At 39.0% G+C, this 21,448-nt stretch overlaps 1 protein-coding gene and 1 long non-coding RNA gene across 10 annotated transcripts; both read left to right on the top strand.

The window, feature by feature from the left end:
- Positions 1 to 8,764: 8,764 nt before the first annotated feature.
- LOC129891360 (uncharacterized) lies at positions 8,765 to 11,661 on the top strand. Of its 2 annotated transcripts, none has more exons than XR_008767184.1 (3): positions 8,765 to 9,363; positions 10,215 to 10,359; positions 11,396 to 11,661. It is a non-coding gene; the product is annotated as an uncharacterized LOC129891360 (long non-coding RNA). The 2 variants fall into 2 exon arrangements; XR_008767185.1 differs by having other exon boundaries at positions 8,772 to 9,363; positions 10,309 to 10,359; positions 11,396 to 11,660.
- A 364-nt stretch (positions 11,662 to 12,025) lies between these two features.
- LOC129891359 (uncharacterized) lies at positions 12,026 to 16,573 on the top strand. Of its 8 annotated transcripts, none has more exons than XM_055966688.1 (3): positions 12,026 to 13,439; positions 15,189 to 15,239; positions 16,276 to 16,561. In XM_055966688.1, exons 1-2 carry the CDS (start codon positions 12,107 to 12,109, stop codon positions 15,209 to 15,211), a joined length of 1,356 nt encoding a protein of 451 aa, XP_055822663.1. In that variant the 5' UTR covers positions 12,026 to 12,106; the 3' UTR covers positions 15,212 to 15,239; positions 16,276 to 16,561. The 8 variants fall into 8 exon arrangements, 3 of the variants coding, with proteins under 3 accessions (XP_055822663.1, XP_055822664.1, XP_055822662.1); XM_055966689.1 differs by lacking the exon at positions 16,276 to 16,561 and adding an exon at positions 15,755 to 16,217; XR_008767181.1 differs by lacking the exons at positions 12,026 to 13,439; positions 16,276 to 16,561 and adding exons at positions 13,459 to 14,243; positions 15,755 to 16,217 and having other exon boundaries at positions 15,095 to 15,239.
- Positions 16,574 to 21,448: the final 4,875 nt, after the last annotated feature.

Here is a 21,448-nt window from a genome sequence, read left to right as displayed (position 1 = left end):
GTGGGGTAGCAATTGACTTACAGTCTTGCATCTTGAAGCGTCTCAAGATTTTCTTCAAGTAGTTCTTTTGAGAAAGCCAAATCTTCTTATTATTTCTGTCTCGGTGAATTTGCATCCCTAGAATCTTGTTTGTTGGTCCCAAGTCCTTCATTTCAAACTTCCTAGCCAACTGTGCCTTTAAATTTGTGAGACGATCTTTGTTGGGGCCTGCTACCAACATTTCGTCAACATACAACAGCAAAATAACAAAATCTTCATCACCAAATCTCTTGTAATAAACACAAGGATCTGAACTATGTCTGTTGTATTCAATGCTTATAATGAAGGAATCAAATCTCTTATACCAACATCTCGGCGCCTGTTTGAGACCATATAGAGATTTGTTCAACCTGCAAACCAAGTTCTCTTTTCCCTGTTCTTCAAAACCTTCTGGTTGGAGCATATAAATTTCTTCTTCAAGTTCTCCATGAAGAAATACAGTTTTGACATCTAACTGCTCCAAGTACAAGTCAAATGTAGCACACATCGCCAGGACCACTCGAATTGTTGTGAGTCGAACCACCGGAGAAAATATCTCATTGAAGTCTATACCTTCTTTCTGAGCGAATCCTTTCACCACCAATCTTGCACGATACTTCTCCACTTGATCATTACTATTGCGTTTGATCTTGTAGACCCATTTGTTTCCAATGGACTTCCTTCCTTGTGGTAATTGAACAAGATCCCATATTTTATTTTTATGGAGAGCTTCAATTTCTTCTTGCATTGCTGCCACCCACAGAGATGATTCTTGGCCTTTCATAGCCTCGTGAAAAGTTGAAGGCTCTCCATCTTCTGTTAGTAGACAATATGCAATATTACTCTCCATAGAATAATCTGAGTGCCAAGCTGGTTCTCTTCTCTCCCTAGTTGACCGTCGAACTTCTGGAGTTTCGATCTCAGCTTGCTCTTGTTCTTCGTGCTCTGGTGCTGCTTCAGAAGAAACTGGAACTTCTTCTATTTCTTCAACTTCAACTGTAGTAGTCTCTGATTTTTCTTTTGAAGTGCTACCTTCTTTTGCTTGTATCTTATTTTCAACAAATACAACATCCCTGCTTATTACCACCTTGCGGGCTGTGGGATCCCACAAGCGATACCCCTTGACTCCATCAGCATACCCTAAGAAAATGCATTCTCTGGATTTTGGATCCAACTTCGATTTTTCTTGGGTGTTGTACATAACATAAGCAGGACTTCCGAATATATGTAAGCGAGAATAATCAGCTGATTTTCCTGTCCACATCTCCATTGGCGTTTTCAGATCAATTGCGGTTGATGGTGACCGATTGATCACATAACAGGCGGTTTTGACTGCTTCTGCCCAGAATAGTTTTTCCAACCCTGCAGTTGCCAACATAGCTCTTGTCCGTTCCAACAAGGTTCTGTTCATCCGCTCTGCTACTCCATTTTGTTGTGGAGTATATGCCACCGTGAACTGCCGTTTAATACCTTCTTGTTTACAGAAGTTATTAAATTCATCACCAGTGTATTCTCCTCCATTATCTGTCCTCAAACACTTGATCTTTTTCTCAGATTCAAGTTCCACCCGCGCTTTGAACTCTTTGAAAACTGGAAAAACATCTGTCTTTCTCTTGATTGGATACACCCAACTTCTCCTAGAGTAATTGTCGATGAATGACACGAAATATTTCGCTCCTCCTAGAGACTCCACCGGTGCTTGCCAGACATCAGAGTGAACCAGATCTAGTATTTCCTTGCTTTTAGCAGAGGAACTACTAAATTTTAGTCTATTTTGCTTGCTGGTAACACAATGCTCACAAAAGGGTAGTGAAACCTTTTTGAGCCCTAGAAGAAGTTTTTGCTCAGCAAGAATCTTCAAACCTCGTTCCGACATATGGCCAAGTTTACGATGCCACATCATCGTTGATTCTTCAAATGAACTTGCTGATGCGGTTGATGCTTCTCCTTCTTGGTGTGTTTCACCTTTAAGCACATATAAGTTTGCCGCAAGTTTTTCCGCTTTCATCACTACAAGCGCTCCTTTGGATATTCTCATGACTCCACCATGAGTCTTATATGAACATTCATTATCATTTAGTTGTCCTAAAGACAATAGATTCTTCTTTAAGTCTTTTACATGCCGTACCTCCTGGATGGTGCGAACCGTGCCATCATACATCTTTATTTTGATGGACCCAATATCAATAACATCCAAAGCATGATCGTTTCCCATGAACACAGACCCTCCTGAGATAGGATTATATTGATGGAACCATTCTCTCCTAGAAGTCATGTGCCATGTTGCTCCTGTGTCCATGATCCAGATATCAGCAAAACGTTTTCTGCCTTCATTAGTTGATATTGCCTCACTACATAAAATATCGCCATCATCCGAGGTACATGCAACATTCCCTTGAGCATTTGATGGCTCAGGGTTTTCACTCTTCTTCTTGAACCGACAATCTTTCTTGAAGTGCCCTTTCTTGCCACAGTTGTAGCACTTGATATTCTTCTCACTTCTTGATTGAGATCTGCCATGATTGTGACTCCCACTAGGGCCACATTCCGTTGGTCTTCCTCTCACCATCATCAAGGCTTCAGCTTGCTGCGAACTTGCTTGTCTGTCTTCCTTATTTTTGCGCCTATTTTCTTCTTCCAAGATAGCGGCTGCAATTTCATCGAAAACTAGACTGTCTGTATTGTTCGTCAGGTTGATGATGAGTTGATCATACGAGTCAGGTAGACTTTGAAGTAGAAGCTCCGCACGTTCAGTACCCTCTATTTTGCAACCCATTGTTGTAAGTTGCAAAAACAGAGTATTCAAAGTATTGATGTGTTCAGTAACTGACATGGATTCTGCCATTCGAAGAGTATACAATCTTCTTTTTAAAAAGATTTTATTATGCAAAGACTTGGCCTCATACAACCCCGTAAGAGTATCCCATATTTCCTTCGCCGTTCGCTTTTCCGCCACACTAGACAACACTTGATCAGCTAGTGCCAAGTGTAGATCAGCAACTGCATTGCTATCTATGTCGTTCCACTTGCTGTCATCAACAAAGTCTGTGGGCCTGCCTTCAATTGCAGCTAAGCAATTGTCTTTTCTCAATATCGCTTTTATTTTCATTTTCCACAATGAGAAATTAGTCCCATTGAATTTTTCAACATCAAACTTTATTGTACTCGACATTGCTAATTGCTTCACACCCTTCTAGATCGTTTCTGAATATTTTTGCAAACAGTCGTGACAAACTGTACCGTCACTGAAATTTACTATTCACGTGAATAATACTATTCACCGAATTTTACTATTCACGAAAAATTACTATTCACAGATAGTACCTTCGCATAAAATAGACAGAATAACCGAGGGCTCTGATACCACTGTTGGGGGGAGGAAGCACCACAACTAAAGTTTGATATGATGAAAATAATGAAAATAAATTGGACACGAGAATTTTACGTGGAAACCCCTCTAAATGATAGAAGCGAAAAACCACGGGGTAGAAGGATCTCACTATAAAAATATGGAGTACACAGCTCTCAAATACAAGGAGAAAACAACAATTAACACTTCTCTCTTGTAAAAGGAACAACTACTAAAGAGGACACTCAAGACTAAAATATTTATCTTGGTGTATAACTCTCTTTGTGTTCTTACTCTCTCTTTTTGGGATGGGATAAATGAGGGCAAGAGGTCTTCTATTTATAGGAAACTAGAAACGCGTAAAATCCGCGTATTGAACCTCCCTTTTTGACTACGCGTTCAAAACGCGTTTTGTTCCTTTTTTGACTACGCGTTCAAAACGCGTTTTGTTCCTTTTTTGACTACGCGTTCAAAACGCGTTTTGACTATCTTGCAGATTTGAATTCAAAATTCAAATAATTGAAAACACAAAATAAATTATTGCATCAACACAAAAATTTAGTAACTTGAACGGCTTCATTTAAGTAGGAAAAAGAAAGGAGGGTATCAAAATTGTATCTTAAAATTTAAATTACATGTTGTGTTATATTTCAGTTCAAATTCCAACACTATATCTTTCAACTTAGAGCAACCTTTCTTTGAACCACTTAAAATCTGCAACATCTCAGTATCTATAAATGAGCTCATCTATAAATTTTTAAACCTTGTATGAAGGCTATTTCCTTTAACATTTCTCTATGATAAGGAAAATGAGCACTTCAATTGTACTATATAGATGTATACACGTACATGCAGTACTATAAGTAAGTGTAAAAGTCGATTAAGTTACCTTTTACTTTTTGCATAATCAACTCTAGTGAAAAAACTGATTTATGATACTTTCGACATATTGTTGCTTTTAGTTTGTTGATAGAATTAGTGTCGAAAGACATATTTTTCTGAACTAAGACATACTAAAGGAGAGAAAACAACTTACATCATTGGATTGAGACTTTGTTGATCGTTTGCTCTAATTACTGGAAATTGCTTCTCTGAGACTTTGTGATTGAATCTGCAAGAAAGTGAAGCCCAACTATCAAAAGCTTGAATTTTTTTATGACATGTATTGTAAACACAGTTTAGATCGTTTTTCATATTTTAAAAAAAAATAAAAATAGCCAAAAGTAAGAGATTTTGGTTCTGCAACAGAAATTTTTGTCTTGAAGGAGTAAACTTTTTTGTTTTGTTTGATTGTAAAAAATTGTTCAACCTTTGTAGATCAATCTGGAGAAGCAAGTATTCTTCCTCCGTCTATGAAATTCTTACATACACATGAAAAAAACAAGTTTACAAACAACTTTATAGTGACAAAATTTTGCAAACAAATATGAAAAAGGAAAGGAAAACAGACAAACTGAAAAAGAAAAAAAATTATACTTCAGAAGCTCTTGTTTAAGATGATATGCCATGAATATAATTGACATGCATCAGTGCTTTGATTTTTAATGTCGAAGAGATAAAAAGTGAAAAATACCATCACTGAACTCTAAAAATTAGTCAAAACTAAGGAAGTAAGAAGCAAACTTTATCAATAACAATGTAAAATTAAAAATATAATAAAGTGAAAATTTGACAAATCAAATCCACTGAATAAAAGATACTGTTGAGATGTCTGTCGAAGAATTGGTTCATGACTTTTCGAGTCAAAATTTGAGGAACTAAGAAGCAAATTTTATCAACCATATAAGAGCAATCTGCAAAGAAGGAATTCAGAGGTCTCGTCATCATGATTTTGTGAGATTTTTATTAAAAATTTGAAAATGTAAAGTGATTTCGGTGAATTCCAATTTACTGAGGAAGAAGACTGCTTCTTAAAACTTAAATAACAAAATGTTTATTTTTAAAATTTAAAAATTAATTTTAGCGGTTAGAAGAAAAGTGAATTTCTTTTTATGCCTTTGCCACTCTATCTTAAAAGTGGAAAACGTGAGTAGAGGGTAATGGGATATTAACCGTCTAAGGGACGTGTAGATAGTTATATAAACATAAAAACTGAAGAATTGTTATTTGAATTTATATATAAAAAAGTAACCAACACAAATTTTCATGTCTATTTAAATTTAAATTGGCTGATTTAAAACTGTCCAATATACATACACTCACTTCTGTGGTTTTTAAAAATTTTAATTTTAAAAAAATAAGGAAAACAAAAACAAAAGCACACTTCAACTTGTGCACAATCTCTGAATCTATCTTATTGCCTTTTTTTTTTTTTTTTTTTTTGCGATACACAACTTTGTGTGAAATCGTAAAGAGTTGCCCTCTTCTCTCTCAACGAAGAACCCTAAAGAAGCTCTCTACTGTTCATCCAACACACCTTCACAATATCAGGTCTGCCGGAATGGCCTTACCGCCGCCGGTGGAGCTTCCCAGACCACCAGAACAAGCCTCATCCTCTAATCCAGCTAATACCACTTTGAATCTGCAAAAAGATACTGAAAATGCAATTTCAAGTGAGGTTGGATTGATTCCAAATGCACAACATTTTCCCAATCAAATTGGGAGCAATATTCAGGCGATTTATGCGAGAACAGCATCTGAGTCGCCTGAAATGCACCTCCAAAATCGAACAACTTCAGGCGAGATTCAAGACATGGCAGCCACTAAAAGAAGCCGCTCACATTCGCCGCCGTCGTGCCTTCATATTCGAAGCGGCTCCGGAGAGATTCGAACCATCGGACCTACTGGGGGTTGCTCACAAGGTCTTGGCGCAGCTGTAGGAACAATCTTCACCGGAGAAATCATCGCCGGTGAAGAAAGTGGTGTCGGCGTAGGGGCTCAGGCGACTCATTTTAAACAAAAGTTATACCAGAATGTTCCTCAGTTTGATGCGCCTCTCCTAAGCTCAGAGCGCCACTTCGAATCACCTCCATTGGATTCGAATATCCCTTGGACCTCTGAGAACAGTAGGAGCCACGAAGTTGCAGGTTCAGCAGGTCAATTTTCAAAAAATATTAACTTTCAGGACCAAGTACAGCAACAATTGAATGGAATACAACCGTGTGATCACTATCATCATGCTCCAGCACAAATTCAAGAAATTCAAGGTAAGGAGAAGGAATGTAACAGTAAGTCGTCAACGGAAATTCAAGATAAGTCCTCTCAGCCCACTAATTTCTCTCAATCTGAACAATTTCATTATGTTAACAATAATGTTGATGGTCAACTACCTGTGAATACACTCGAACAAATGGCTTATGGTTCTACTGCTAGGAATAATATTATAGCTATGACCAATGACAAAAGAAATGATCAGAATGATAGAACTCAAACTCCCTTAGTTGTCAATCAAAGTGGTCATGAAAAGAATCAGTCGCAAGGAATTCAAAACATGGAAACTGTTAAGGATCCTAACAATAGGAAACATGTTGATCAAGCCATCATCGAAAATAGTGTCGAAACTATTGAAAAACCCACCGGAATCGCTATTCCGGTGAACGCCCAAAATAATTCGCAATCCCAAAACGACCCACATACCATTACGAATGAAAAAAATAAAAAATCCCAATTTTTAGGCACCCCGAACTCAAATTCTAAAATTCCAACTTGCACAAATAGGGCCGAAAACAGTCTTCTCGTGCCCGAATCTGTTTTGGTTGATTGTATCACCACCCCAAGCAATATTAGCACTTCCACTAATCCCAAACGTACCAACCATCCTCCCGTTTCAGAATTCCCTCCCATCTCATCCAATTTCCAAAGATTCAACTCGAAAAACTCTAAAAATCCGGTAGTGTCCTTAACCCCCACCGCGCTACCTCCTAATACTAAGCCCCCTACCAACCAACCCACCACCACAAACCACCCTCCACCCCCTATAGCAAAGCAATCCATGGCTACAAGACTAAGAGCCAAACAAGCTGAGCCTACAACCAGAATTGACCTAACACCCCCAAAAAGGGTGACAAAACAAGGTTGTCCGGCTATCATGTTTAAGAGAGAAGACTACATGATTAAGATGGCTGAATCATGTAAGTATACTCTCATAGGCAAGTTTTATAGCCCAATGCCAAAGATGGAGGTAATACGAAAAAAGTTCATTACTCAAACTGAACTTAGGGGCAAGGTCAAGATCACCCATTTTAATTCTAGACATATATATATTGATCTTGACAATGAACATGATAGAGCTACTGTTTTAGACAGTAAGAGAATGTACATAGACGGTGTATTCATGAGATTTCAAGTTTGGACCCCTACTTTCGATCCAAATTATGAAACCCCCATTCTCCCTGTTTGGGTCATACTCCGGAACTCCCTTGGCATTGTTTCCATAAAGAATTTGTTACGCTTCTGCTCGCGGACGTGGGACAAGTGTTGCACTTGGACATGGCCTTCATGCAAAAGACGAGGGGGAGCGTGGCAAAAGCAAAAATCCAAATGGACATCACCAAGCCTAGAATCCAAAGTGTATGGATTGGATTCGACGAAAATGATGATCCAAATGGAGAAGGAAGATGGCAAGACATCGAATATGAAGATGTTCCCCTTTACTGTACCTACTGCAAACACCAAGGTCATACTCCCCTGGCTTACCACGTCAGCAGAAGAGATGCAGAACGAAACAAGGCCAAAGATAAGGAAGAAGAACCAAAGAAAGATGCGTCGCCAAAAAACACAGGTATGATCTCTACTCCTATTGTTTTAGCTAACACTCTAAGTTTCAGACAACAGGTACCTCTAGAAGAAACCACCACCACAACTCAGGAAGGAAGTCGCAAGGCGAAGGAGCACTCAATCAACCCAAACAGAAATCAAGTAGCAAACGACCAATGGCAAACCCAAAAGCGAAGAAACTTCAAAGGTAAGACCCAAACTGTGCAGAACACCCAAAGGATACAAGGCAATACTCAACAGGTGTACAAACCCATTCAAGCAAAGACGCCAGGTATTGACTCAATGCTCCCAAACCCCAATCCCCAATTTGATTGTAATTCTGTTGTTATGACTGGTCTAATTCAAAATGGACAGCGCGAGCATCAACCAGGTATTGACTCAATGCTCCCAATCCCCCATGGCTCCCCGAATAATATTTTTACTGTATTGTCTGATTCCAAAGTTGATGGAGGTGAGGATGGTATTGAGGAGGAGCCAACTAACCTGCAGGATGGGGTGTCCAGAGGGGGGGTTTTGTCTCATGTTTTGCATGAGAACCTTAGGATTGACCCTAGGAATGACTTGAGAGCTCCTGCTACCACTTCAAATATTCAGCATTTTTCTTCCCAGCAACTTGACAAACTGGACCTTGTGTTATGACCCGTATTTTTCACATTAGGACAATTTGGGGATAATGGTAATAAGTCAAGGGCAAGGCTATGTTTGACCTTGTTGGATACAAAATTCTTAAGACTAAATTGAGATGTGGAAATATTGGAAATTTGTTAAGGGTAAAAATTGAAATTTCTCATGTGGAAATACCATAAAAGATTAAGGACAAAATTGGAATTACTCATGTGGAAATACTATAAAAGGTTGAGGACAAAATTGGAATTTCACATGTGGAAATACTATAAAAGGTTGAGGACAAAATTGGAATTTCACATGTGGAAATACTATAAAAGGTTAAGGGCATAATTGGAATTTCAACTTGGAAATATTAGAAAAGGTGAGGGGCAAATTGGTAATTTCACTTAGAAGTCTTTATGTCTTCCAACTCTTAGAACTTTCAAGACAATTCAAGAAAGAAGAAAAAAAAAACAAAGGAAAAGAAAATAAGGGGAAAATCGATCAAGGAAAAAAATAGGGAGAAAATTGAAATCTTGCTCCAAAAATTATTTTCTCCTAGTATTCCTACTAATTCAAGGATTCTCTACAATATGATAAAGTTATTTTGGAAAATAGGAGGCTTGTTTGGTTGATTTGAAGCTTTGGTAAAGTGAAGAAGTTGGAAGGAAAAGGTAAGAATTAATCCAATTTCTTTGTGTTATGAAGGTTGTTTATGTTGTAGTATGTGGAGATGTGTAGAATTTATGAAAATATGGAAGTTTTCATGGTGGGTTTTACATATGTATAAATCCATGTATATGAAGATTGTGGGGAAAGATGAATTAAATTTTTGTGTAGTATTTTTGTGTAGTATTTTTAGTGTAGTATTTGAATAGTAGTATGATAAATATTTGATGTTGAAAATGGAAGTTGGATGAAATTAATTGAAGTTGGAAATATGGGTTAGGTGATGAAATGGAAAAAAAAAATAAGTTTGTATAATTTGTTAGTTGTTGTTATGATTTTTGGGATATAAATAAAGTTTATATGGTGTAAGTTGGTATTAAAATGGTTTGTAGGAATTATGTAATTTTAGTATGATATTATAAGAATATGGAGGTAAGTTATTAAAAGTATGGATTCTTGTTGTTGATTATGAAGTTGAAAGAAGGAAATGAATTTGATTATGAAGTTGAAAGAAGGAAATGAATTTGATTATGAAGTTGAAAGAAGAAAATGAATTGTAATAGTTTTGTTGCATTTATGGAATTTTTGGGTGAAATATGGAATTGATGAATATTGAATAGTTTACTTGGAATATTTTTCACCTATGTTGGAATGAGTTGAAATTAATTATGAACATGAAATATTCATATTTATTTGGAAATGCAAAGTTTGGTTGAAAGTTGTTGCACTAATTGGAAAATTACATCAATTTATGTTATGGTGTGTTTAAGTTGATTATTGATGGAATTGGTGTTGATGTTGGCTTGGTTGTTGATATTGTGGCCGAGTTGTAATCTCGGGGTTGTCATATATATAGGGGAGATGCTGCCGAAATTTTTGTAGACAAGTATTGGAAAAATTGAGTTCTTAAAGTCTTATGAATAGTAATTGGTAAATGTGACCAATTGTAGATTTTGGAGGAAACGGGAATTGAATTTGGACAACCGTAAAACGTCAAAAAGGTATGTAAAGTTTTACATTTTCTTCTCTTGGCATGTCCTAGATGTAATAGGAGTGAATACGAACCTCGGGGATCAATCTACTCTTCGAAATCGACGCTCGAAAATTTCCATTTTCTATTCAATAGAATTGAATTAGGTAATTATGAATAATTTTAAAAAAAATTGTCTAAACTTCTAGATTTTGCACAAATGAATTTTGAATACCTTGAAACTCTTCTAAATAATATTATGAAGTCTAACGCACGTGATTTGTATGTGCCACCTCATTTGACCGAGGTGGGCCCCACTATTCCGAATTTTTCGTTGTTATTCCGTTTGGATTATGTTAGGGAAAATTTGAAAGAAACTTTTTGCTATGCTTCCTAATATTATATAAATAATTACTCCGTTAAATTTCCATAATATATTTGGAAGTATTTGTACTATTATTATTATTCAAGTTTCCTTTTATGATTTGTTATCGAAATTATGCCATCGAGTCTGTATAAATGTTTTGTAATTTAAATTGCATTTAGTTTCTCACTACTCCACTCGTGGATGCCTCAATGCTTCTTTCACTGAGCCTGGGCCAGGATATGTTTTCGTGCGTATTTCTCTGCATTGTTCGCCGTGTCCCGACGTGAGGGGGCAGGTATGACATGTACATGGGGTGGTAAATGTTATGCCACGGAGTTATGCTGTGCCATGTACATATATGTTTGTTATATGATATGATTTGATATGGCCATCTGATATGATATGATTTGTTACGGAGATATTCCCTACTCTGGTGTTATGATGTGCTGTGGCGCCAATGACAGGAGGGCAACCACGTTTTGTTCACCGAGTCCCATAAAATGGGGCCGGATACGGCATATGTATTTGCATATATGATTTGGGATTATGAAAAGTATTTTGAAATTCTGAACATTTATTTTATTTTCTGCACATACTATTCAGATTATGATTTTATTTATTACAATTCATACTTTACATATTCGGTACATTTTTCGTACTGACCCCCTTTCTTCGGGGGGGCTGCGTTACATGCCCGCAGGTACCGAAGTTCGATTTGCTGATCCACCTGTTTAGGATATTTGCTGCGTCGTTGACAGTGCTCCCTTGTTCGGAGCTTGTATTTTGGTACTGACTTTATCTCTGTATATTTGGATATGTTGGTCAGGGGTACGACGGGGCCTTGTCTCGTCATATGACTATGCTATCATCTGTAGAGGTCTGTAGACAGAGTTATGTCGTGGGTTTTGGATATATGGTTTGGATCTTTGTGTGTGTTGTGACAACCTTTCAACTCTCGTGCGTATATCTACTTTTATGATATATTTAGTAATTTCTACTAATCACTACATTTGTTTATTCGAAAAAAAAATAGCCAAATTTGGGATAAGGGTACGTTTGGGTGCCCAACTCGGGCACCAGTCACGGCCTACGGGGTTGGGTCGTGACAAAAGTGGTATCAGAGCGGTTGGGTCCTCGGAATGTCTACAGACCGTGTCTAGTAGAGTCTTGTTTATCGGTGTGTTGTGCACCACATTTATAAGCAGGAGGCTACAGGACATTTAGGATATTACTTTTTCTTCTTGTCTTAGATCGTGCGATAGAGCTATATTATTAGGATGATTCTTTCCTAATGAAATGATTGTCATTATTTTCAGTAATGCCTCCGAGGAAAACGACGGCTAACCAAAAGGGAAAATCAGTAGCACCCGGTGAGATTAGTCGGGCGCACAGAGTTATCAGGGCCCGATCGATGCCTGAGAGGGAGACTGTGCCCCCGACAGCCAGCTCTGCTACACCGCCAGAAATTATGGCGGCCCCAGGTGAAAATCAGAGGGCGGATTCACCTGTTTTCGGAGCCCCAGCACCCGAGCCTCTAGCTCCACAGCCAAGAGCTGAGGAAAGGGCTATGCAGGATGCGGTCCAGCTGTTGACTAGTTTAGTGGCAGGCCAGGAACACAGACGCGGTTTGGGCGGAGATCAGGTACAGAGGCCTGATAGTTCGAGGGCTCGTGAGTTTCTGACTTGTAACCCTCCAGAGTTCTTCGGGACAAAGCCCGAAGAGGACCCCCAGGAGTTCATTAGGGAGATGCAGCGCACTTTGCGTCTGATTAAAGCTTCCACGACAGAGTCAGTTGAGTTGGCTTCGTATAGACTGCTTGAGGTAGCTGCTAACTGGTATGAGTCCTGGGAGTTGTCCAGGGGTAGACTAGCTTCTCCAGCTATATGGGATGAGTTTACGGAGGCGTTTATTAGTCATTTCCTTCCTCCTGAGATGCGGAGAGCCAGAGTGGACAGATTTTTACAATTGAAGCAGCGAGGACGCAGTATTCGTGAGTATAGTCTGGAGTTTGACTCATTGGCCCAACACGCACATGTATTGGTAGCTGACATGACTGACAGGATGCACAGATATGTGATGGGCCTAGATCGGTACTTGGTGGATAGTTGTTTGGTGATGGCTGCTCAGCCAGGAATGGACATCGCCCGTATTCAGGCATATGCTCAGGGCATGGAGGAAAGACATAAAGGACACCAGTCACGGCAACCCAAGAAGGCCAGATCAACCGGGTATTCTGGAGAGCTCCGGGGCAGACCATACCAGCAACAGAGTAGTGGACAGTCCACCCAACCAACATGGAGTATGCCTCCACAGTCTGTAGACCGGAGGTCAGGTGGCACAGGATATTCTGCAGTAGGTTCGAGTTTCAAGGTTTCCAGTTCGCAGCTAGACAGAGGATCTGGTCAGACGAGGCCACCCAGGCCTCAGTGTTCTTATTGTGGCAAATACCATCTAGGGGAGTGCTATCGTGCTACAGGGGCTTGTTTTTCTTGTGGAAGTCAAAGCCATATGATGAGAGATTGTCCGTATAAAGGTGGGTTAGCCGACACAGAACGGCCTACCGGATCAGTTGCTGGGTCATCATCCTCTTCGGTAGCTATGCGCCCCACGGGGCAGGGTATATCTACACCAGCAGGCCGCGGTAGAGGCCGTGGCGGAGTCTCTAGTTCTAGCGGTCCTTCGAATCGCCTTTATTCTTTGGCCACCCGGCAGGATCAGGAGGCGTCTCCAGACGGGATCACAGGTAACCTAATTTCCTTATTTACCTATGTTGGTTAATCAATAAACTATGTGCAGTAGCAGGAAAAAAAAAGAAGGGAAACTCCGCCCTAAGATATTCATAAAACCCCATAGGATCAGTTTAACATTCGGGGACGAATGTTCTAAAGGGGGGAAGAATGTTATGACCCGTATTTTTCACATTAGGACAATTTGGGGATAATGGTAATAAGTCAAGGGCAAGGCTATGTTTGACCTTGTTGGATACAAAATTCTTAAGACTAAATTGAGATGTGGAAATATTGGAAATTTGTTAAGGGTAAAAATTGAAATTTCTCATGTGGAAATACCATAAAAGATTAAGGACAAAATTGGAATTACTCATGTGGAAATACTATAAAAGGTTGAGGACAAAATTGGAATTTCACATGTGGAAATACTATAAAAGGTTGAGGACAAAATTGGAATTTCACATGTGGAAATACTATAAAAGGTTAAGGGCATAATTGGAATTTCAACTTGGAAATATTAGAAAAGGTGAGGGGCAAATTGGTAATTTCACTTAGAAGTCTTTATGTCTTCCAACTCTTAGAACTTTCAAGACAATTCAAGAAAGAAGAAAAAAAAAACAAAGGAAAAGAAAATAAGGGGAAAATCGATCAAGGAAAAAAATAGGGAGAAAATTGAAATCTTGCTCCAAAAATTATTTTCTCCTAGTATTCCTACTAATTCAAGGATTCTCTACAATATGATAAAGTTATTTTGGAAAATAGGAGGCTTGTTTGGTTGATTTGAAGCTTTGGTAAAGTGAAGAAGTTGGAAGGAAAAGGTAAGAATTAATCCAATTTCTTTGTGTTATGAAGGTTGTTTATGTTGTAGTATGTGGAGATGTGTAGAATTTATGAAAATATGGAAGTTTTCATGGTGGGTTTTACATATGTATAAATCCATGTATATGAAGATTGTGGGGAAAGATGAATTAAATTTTTGTGTAGTATTTTTGTGTAGTATTTTTAGTGTAGTATTTGAATAGTAGTATGATAAATATTTGATGTTGAAAATGGAAGTTGGATGAAATTAATTGAAGTTGGAAATATGGGTTAGGTGATGAAATGGAAAAAAAAAATAAGTTTGTATAATTTGTTAGTTGTTGTTATGATTTTTGGGATATAAATAAAGTTTATATGGTGTAAGTTGGTATTAAAATGGTTTGTAGGAATTATGTAATTTTAGTATGATATTATAAGAATATGGAGGTAAGTTATTAAAAGTATGGATTCTTGTTGTTGATTATGAAGTTGAAAGAAGGAAATGAATTTGATTATGAAGTTGAAAGAAGGAAATGAATTTGATTATGAAGTTGAAAGAAGAAAATGAATTGTAATAGTTTTGTTGCATTTATGGAATTTTTGGGTGAAATATGGAATTGATGAATATTGAATAGTTTACTTGGAATATTTTTCACCTATGTTGGAATGAGTTGAAATTAATTATGAACATGAAATATTCATATTTATTTGGAAATGCAAAGTTTGGTTGAAAGTTGTTGCACTAATTGGAAAATTACATCAATTTATGTTATGGTGTGTTTAAGTTGATTATTGATGGAATTGGTGTTGATGTTGGCTTGGTTGTTGATATTGTGGCCGAGTTGTAATCTCGGGGTTGTCATATATATAGGGGAGATGCTGCCGAAATTTTTGTAGACAAGTATTGGAAAAATTGAGTTCTTAAAGTCTTATGAATAGTAATTGGTAAATGTGACCAATTGTAGATTTTGGAGGAAACGGGAATTGAATTTGGACAACCGTAAAACGTCAAAAAGGTATGTAAAGTTTTACATTTTCTTCTCTTGGCATGTCCTAGATGTAATAGGAGTGAATACGAACCTCGGGGATCAATCTACTCTTCGAAATCGACGCTCGAAAATTTCCATTTTCTATTCAATAGAATTGAATTAGGTAATTATGAATAATTTTAAAAAAAATTGTCTAAACTTCTAGATTTTGCACAAATGAATTTTGAATACCTTGAAACTCTTCTAAATAATATTATGAAGTCTAACGCACGTGATTTGTATGTGCCACCTCATTTGACCGAGGTGGGCCCCACTATTCCGAATTTTTCGTTGTTATTCCGTTTGGATTATGTTAGGGAAAATTTGAAAGAAACTTTTTGCTATGCTTCCTAATATTATATAAATAATTACTCCGTTAAATTTCCATAATATATTTGGAAGTATTTGTACTATTATTATTATTCAAGTTTCCTTTTATGATTTGTTATCGAAATTATGCCATCGAGTCTGTATAAATGTTTTGTAATTTAAATTGCATTTAGTTTCTCACTACTCCACTCGTGGATGCCTCAATGCTTCTTTCACTGAGCCTGGGCCAGGATATGTTTTCGTGCGTATTTCTCTGCATTGTTCGCCGTGTCCCGACGTGAGGGGGCAGGTATGACATGTACATGGGGTGGTAAATGTTATGCCACGGAGTTATGCTGTGCCATGTACATATATGTTTGTTATATGATATGATTTGATATGGCCATCTGATATGATATGATTTGTTACGGAGATATTCCCTACTCTGGTGTTATGATGTGCTGTGGCGCCAATGACAGGAGGGCAACCACGTTTTGTTCACCGAGTCCCATAAAATGGGGCCGGATACGGCATATGTATTTGCATATATGATTTGGGATTATGAAAAGTATTTTGAAATTCTGAACATTTATTTTATTTTCTGCACATACTATTCAGATTATGATTTTATTTATTACAATTCATACTTTACATATTCGGTACATTTTTCGTACTGACCCCCTTTCTTCGGGGGGGCTGCGTTACATGCCCGCAGGTACCGAAGTTCGATTTGCTGATCCACCTGTTTAGGATATTTGCTGCGTCGTTGACAGTGCTCCCTTGTTCGGAGCTTGTATTTTGGTACTGACTTTATCTCTGTATATTTGGATATGTTGGTCAGGGGTACGACGGGGCCTTGTCTCGTCATATGACTATGCTATCATCTGTAGAGGTCTGTAGACAGAGTTATGTCGTGGGTTTTGGATATATGGTTTGGATCTTTGTGTGTGTTGTGACAACCTTTCAACTCTCGTGCGTATATCTACTTTTATGATATATTTAGTAATTTCTACTAATCACTACATTTGTTTATTCGGAAAAAAAAATAGCCAAATTTGGGATAAGGGTACGTTTGGGTGCCCAACTCGGGCACCAGTCACGGCCTACGGGGTTGGATCGTGACACCTTGCCTCTAAGGAATTGCCTGAGAATCTTAAAGGCTCAGATGGTACTGAAATGAGGCTTGTGGATGCCCCTAGTTCCACACAGGAACAAGGTAACACTGCAGCTCCAATTCATGTGCACCAGCTGCAGTTTTTGGGAGAAGGCTCTTCACTTTGTCCAGCTGTTGGTTCCAAGGAAAATATGCTTGGTTTGAGTGTTGGTGCAGCTGCTACAGTGAAAGAAAAGAGTATACAAAATAAGGCCACTGAGGTGCAGGGATTGAGACCTGCATGTGCTACTATTTTCACTCCTGAAATGGGCATCAATGCAGCCCCTTTTCAGCCTCAGGATCTGCAGGTTGTGGGAGATGTCCTAGCTGCTGGTTTGAATGAAAAATTGCAGGTTTTGAGTGCTACTTCAGCCCCTAATCTGAAGGAATATAGAGTAAAACATAGGGACACTCAAGTGCAAGGATTCACACCTGCAGCTGGCCCTATTTTCAATCAACAATTTGACATAAATGCAGCTCATCTTCAGAGTCAAAATCTGCAGGTTTTGGGTGGTGGTTTAGTTGCAGGTTTGCATGAAAATCTACAGATTTTGGGTGTTACATCAGCTGCTAATTTTGAAGAGAATATGATGAACAATATGGCCACTCAGGAACAGGGATCAAGACCTCTAGTTGCTCCTATTTCCACTCAGGAAATGGGCAACACTGCAGCCCCTACTCAGTCTCAAAACCTGCAGGTTTTGGAACATGTTCCAGCTGTAGGATTAAAGGACAACTTGCATGTCTTGGGGGCTAGCTCAACTCCTAGTTTGAAAGGAAAAAGTGTGCAAGTTGTGGTCCCTAAACTAATACCATTTCAGCACCAAAGTCTAGATGTAGATCACAATGACAATGCTGAAAATGACCAGGAAAAGGGCTGCAGTTTCAGCTATGCTTCAAGTGTTCAATTCCTCAATCCTGTCTCCCAACAAGTGCAACACCCAAACCCACAAATGCAGGCCTTTTATGCCTCTTTAACTCAACTTCCTGCTGCGAACCTTGTATTTAAAACACAAGGAGAAGCTACTGTTTCTCCAACTGCTCAAATCAACTGTAGTAATTCCAAACAGACATCCAACTCTAGGACTCATAAAAGAAAGGAAGCTAGAAAGAGGAAAGAACTAAAACAACATCAAGCTGCTGCAGCCACGAATGATGTAGTTGCTAATACATGCTCGCAGTTGGTTTTAGTTAACCAAAATACACATATCAGAAGCCCCGATTTTAAAGGTGAAGATCCCATCACTATTACTCCACTAAACATTGAGCCTATTCCTTTTATGCAGCCACAACAAGACTCCACCATTCCCTGCGCACTAAATACTACTCCTACCCTAGCAAATGAATTTGATGAGTATGGTGTCATACATTCAGAAGATGAATATGACCAAGAGTTTCAAGGTGAGGTTGAACTAGAGGATGAAGAAGAGACTGCTGAACAGTCTAATAGAACTCTTGCACCATCCAAAACCACTACCAAAGTCACAGATAATGAGATGAACCAGCTAGCTAGTGAACAAGGCTTATCACCTAGAGGTATTCACCATAATCCAAAAATTTCTACTATGCATGCTTCGTTTAGTAGACCAAACACTAGGCTCTATAACCTCAGAACCCATCAATGATTAACACAATTGTATGGAATGCTAGAGGTATCAATACCAAAGGTGTCATAGATAGACTAAAATTCCTCAAACAAATCCATCAAACGTCCATAATTTCCATCCTAGAACCTTTTTCCAACAACGCTCATCTACAAAGCTTTAGAATCAACCTTGGTATGGATAGGTCCGCTTGCAATCCTAATGGTAAGATTTGGATTTTCTGGACTCAAGATGTTGATTGTAAAGTTACTGATATTGACGATCAACAGATCACTTGTGAGATGAAACATGTAGAGCATCCAAATGCATTTCTCATGACATTTGTCTATGTAAAATGCAAAGATACTCTTAGACGACCACTTTGGGATAGGCTTTTGCATCACGCTTCCACTAACCTTCCTTGGTGCACAGTTGGGGACTTCAATGTCACCACGTCCACTACTGAGAAACTAGGTGGAATCCCTTACAACATGCAGAAAAGCTTTGAGTTTATCAGCGTTATCGAAGCTTGTGGCCTAACGGATTTGGGGTATCATGGCTCAGACTACACTTGGTGTAATCAACGAGATATGCATAAAAGAATATGGAAGCGACTCGATAGAGCTATGGTGTCCGATAACTGGTTAGCTGTCATGCCACACACTTCAGTTACTCACCTCCCTTCGACTGGCTCTGACCATAACCCTTTACTAATAGAGATGAATGCTAGACAAGATTCCCTTATTAAATATTTTAAATTCTTGAATTGTTGGGTGGATAACCCTACTTTTCTTGAAACTGTAAAGTCCTGTTGGGACATACCTATGACGGGGAATCCAATGTGGTCATTCCACCAAAAAATGAAAAGGCTATCCTCTACCCTTAGCAAATGGTCGAGAGTGGAATTCGGCGACATTTTTGCCAAGGTTAAGGAATATGAAGAATTGGTGAAAAGTGCCGAAGAAAATCTGATAATATCCAATAATGAAGAGAACAGGATGCAATTGCATGCTCTCAACGCCGAATACACCAGATTTCTTAAAATTGAAGAGAACATTCTGAAACAAAAAACTCAACTACATTGGTTCAAGGATGGAGACGCTAACACCAAGTATTTCCATGCTTTAATTCGTGGCAGGAGAAGACGATTGTTCATTCACAAGGTTACTAACGAAGAGGAGGATTTGATTCAAGGCGACGAACACATTGCTAAAGCAGCTTGTGATCATTTTCAAAAAATATTCACAGGTGATGAGTCTCCGATTTCGGAGAACATCTTGAATTGCGTTCCTAGAATGATCACAGCTACTCAGAATGAAAGCCTTCAAGCCACGCCTACCATTGAGGAGTTAAAACAAGTGGTCTTCTCCATGAACCCTAACTCTGCAGCCGGTCCGGATGGCATGAATGGAAAATTTTTCCAAGCTTGCTGGGAAATTATTTCGGAGGACCTACTTGCAGTGGTTAACTCTTTCTTCTGTGGCCATGCTATGCCTAAGTTTTTTTCTCATGCATGTTTAGTCTTGCTCCCAAAGGTAGATCACCCCAACACGCTCTCTGACTATAGACCCATTAGTCTCAGTAACTTTACTAATAAGATAATATCAAAACTCATTTGCCTCAGGCTCTCTCCCATTCTCCCCGGTCTTATTTCTCCTAATCAGTCCGGGTTTGTAAAAGGAAGAAGCATCTCAGAAAATATCATGCTAGCACAAGAGATTATCCACGATATCCGGAAGCCTGTTATTGGCGAGAATGTGGTTATCAAGTTAGACATGGCCAAAGCATATGATAGAGTCTCCTGGTCCTATACTTGTCTGGTACTGAGAAGAATGAGCTTCGGTGAGACCTTTATTGATATGATTTGGCGAATCATGTCTAATAACTGGTACTCCGTTCTCGTTAATGGGTCTAGACATGGTTTTTTCCACTCCACCAGAGGGCTAAAACAGGGTGACCCTCTTTCTCCCGCCTTATTCATTTTAGGAGCGGAGGTGCTGTCCCGAATGCTGAATAGTCTTCATAGCTACCACTTCTACCAGGGTTTCCATATGGCGAAAAGAGGCCCACAGATTAATCATTTGAGTTTTGCGGATGACGTTATCATCTTTACCTCCGGAAGGAGGGAAACTCTTCAGATTATCATGAAGACCTTGACCCTATATGAGCAGACATCGGGGCAAATTATAAACAAGAATAAGAGCCACTTCATGATGCATTCCAATGCGCTCCAAGACAATGTGGATATGGTGAAACAGGTTACAGATTTCACTCAAAAGCATAGTCCCATCACCTACTTAGGATGCCCTCTCTACATTGGTAGGCAGAGAGTCATGTACTACACGAACATGGTTTCTAAGGTTGTCAACAGAATTAGAGGGTGGCATTCCAAAATCCTCAGCTACGGCGGTAGAGCTACACTTGTGAGATATGTACTTCAGTCGCTTCCCATTCACCTCCTTTCAGCCATTACTCCTCCTAGTACTACTCTCAAGCAGATTGAGAGAGTTACCGCTGATTTTTTCTGGGGGTGGAAAGATAATAAGAAAAAATACCATTGGTCTTCATGGAAAAATTTGTGCTATCCTTATGATGAAGGAGGTATTGGGTTGAAGAGAACTACAGATGTCTGCAAATCTCTCCAGTTCAAGCAGTGGTGGATATTTAGAGCTAAACAGACGCTGTGGGGTGATTTCCTTAGAGCCAAATACTGTCAGAGAGCCAACCCCATCACCAAAAAATTCCATTCTGGGCAGTCGCGTGTGTGGAAACATATGATGCACAACAAACACACTGCCGAACCTCACATTCAATGGAGGCTACACTCGGGTTCGTGTTGTTTCTGGTGGGACGACTGGCTAGGTGTCGGACCATTAGCAAACTATAGACACGAGCTGGGAAGAGCGAACAATGCTAGGGTGGCTGATTTTCTTATAGATGGGCAGTGGAACATCGACATGCTAAATCAGTTGGCTCCACCACAGCTCATTACTCTCATAACTTCTACCACACTACAGACGCAAGAAAACAAACCGGATCAGGCCATTTGGAAGCTGAATACCAATGGAAGCTTCACGTGCTCTTCGGCATGGAAGCTTGTGAGGAAACACAAGACCAAGACACTCTCCGACCACTACACTTGGCACAAAAAC

Source organism: Solanum dulcamara, chromosome 6 (assembly GCF_947179165.1).
Source record: "Solanum dulcamara chromosome 6, daSolDulc1.2, whole genome shotgun sequence".
Lineage (NCBI taxonomy): Eukaryota > Viridiplantae > Streptophyta > Magnoliopsida > Solanales > Solanaceae > Solanum > Solanum dulcamara.
Note: the sequence above shows the minus strand (reverse complement) of the source record. Positions and strands in the feature narration are given on the sequence as shown.

Bases quoted from the DNA above. Each gene is read 5' to 3' on its own strand.
- LOC129891359 (XM_055966687.1), top strand. From the start codon at position 12,107: ATGCCTGAGAGGGAGACTGTGCCCCCGACAGCCAGCTCTGCTACACCG. The intron at 13,440-16,275 runs GTAACCTAATTT...ACATGCCCGCAG, and splicing joins GTCTCCAGACGGGATCACAG to GTACCGAAGTTCGATTTGCT.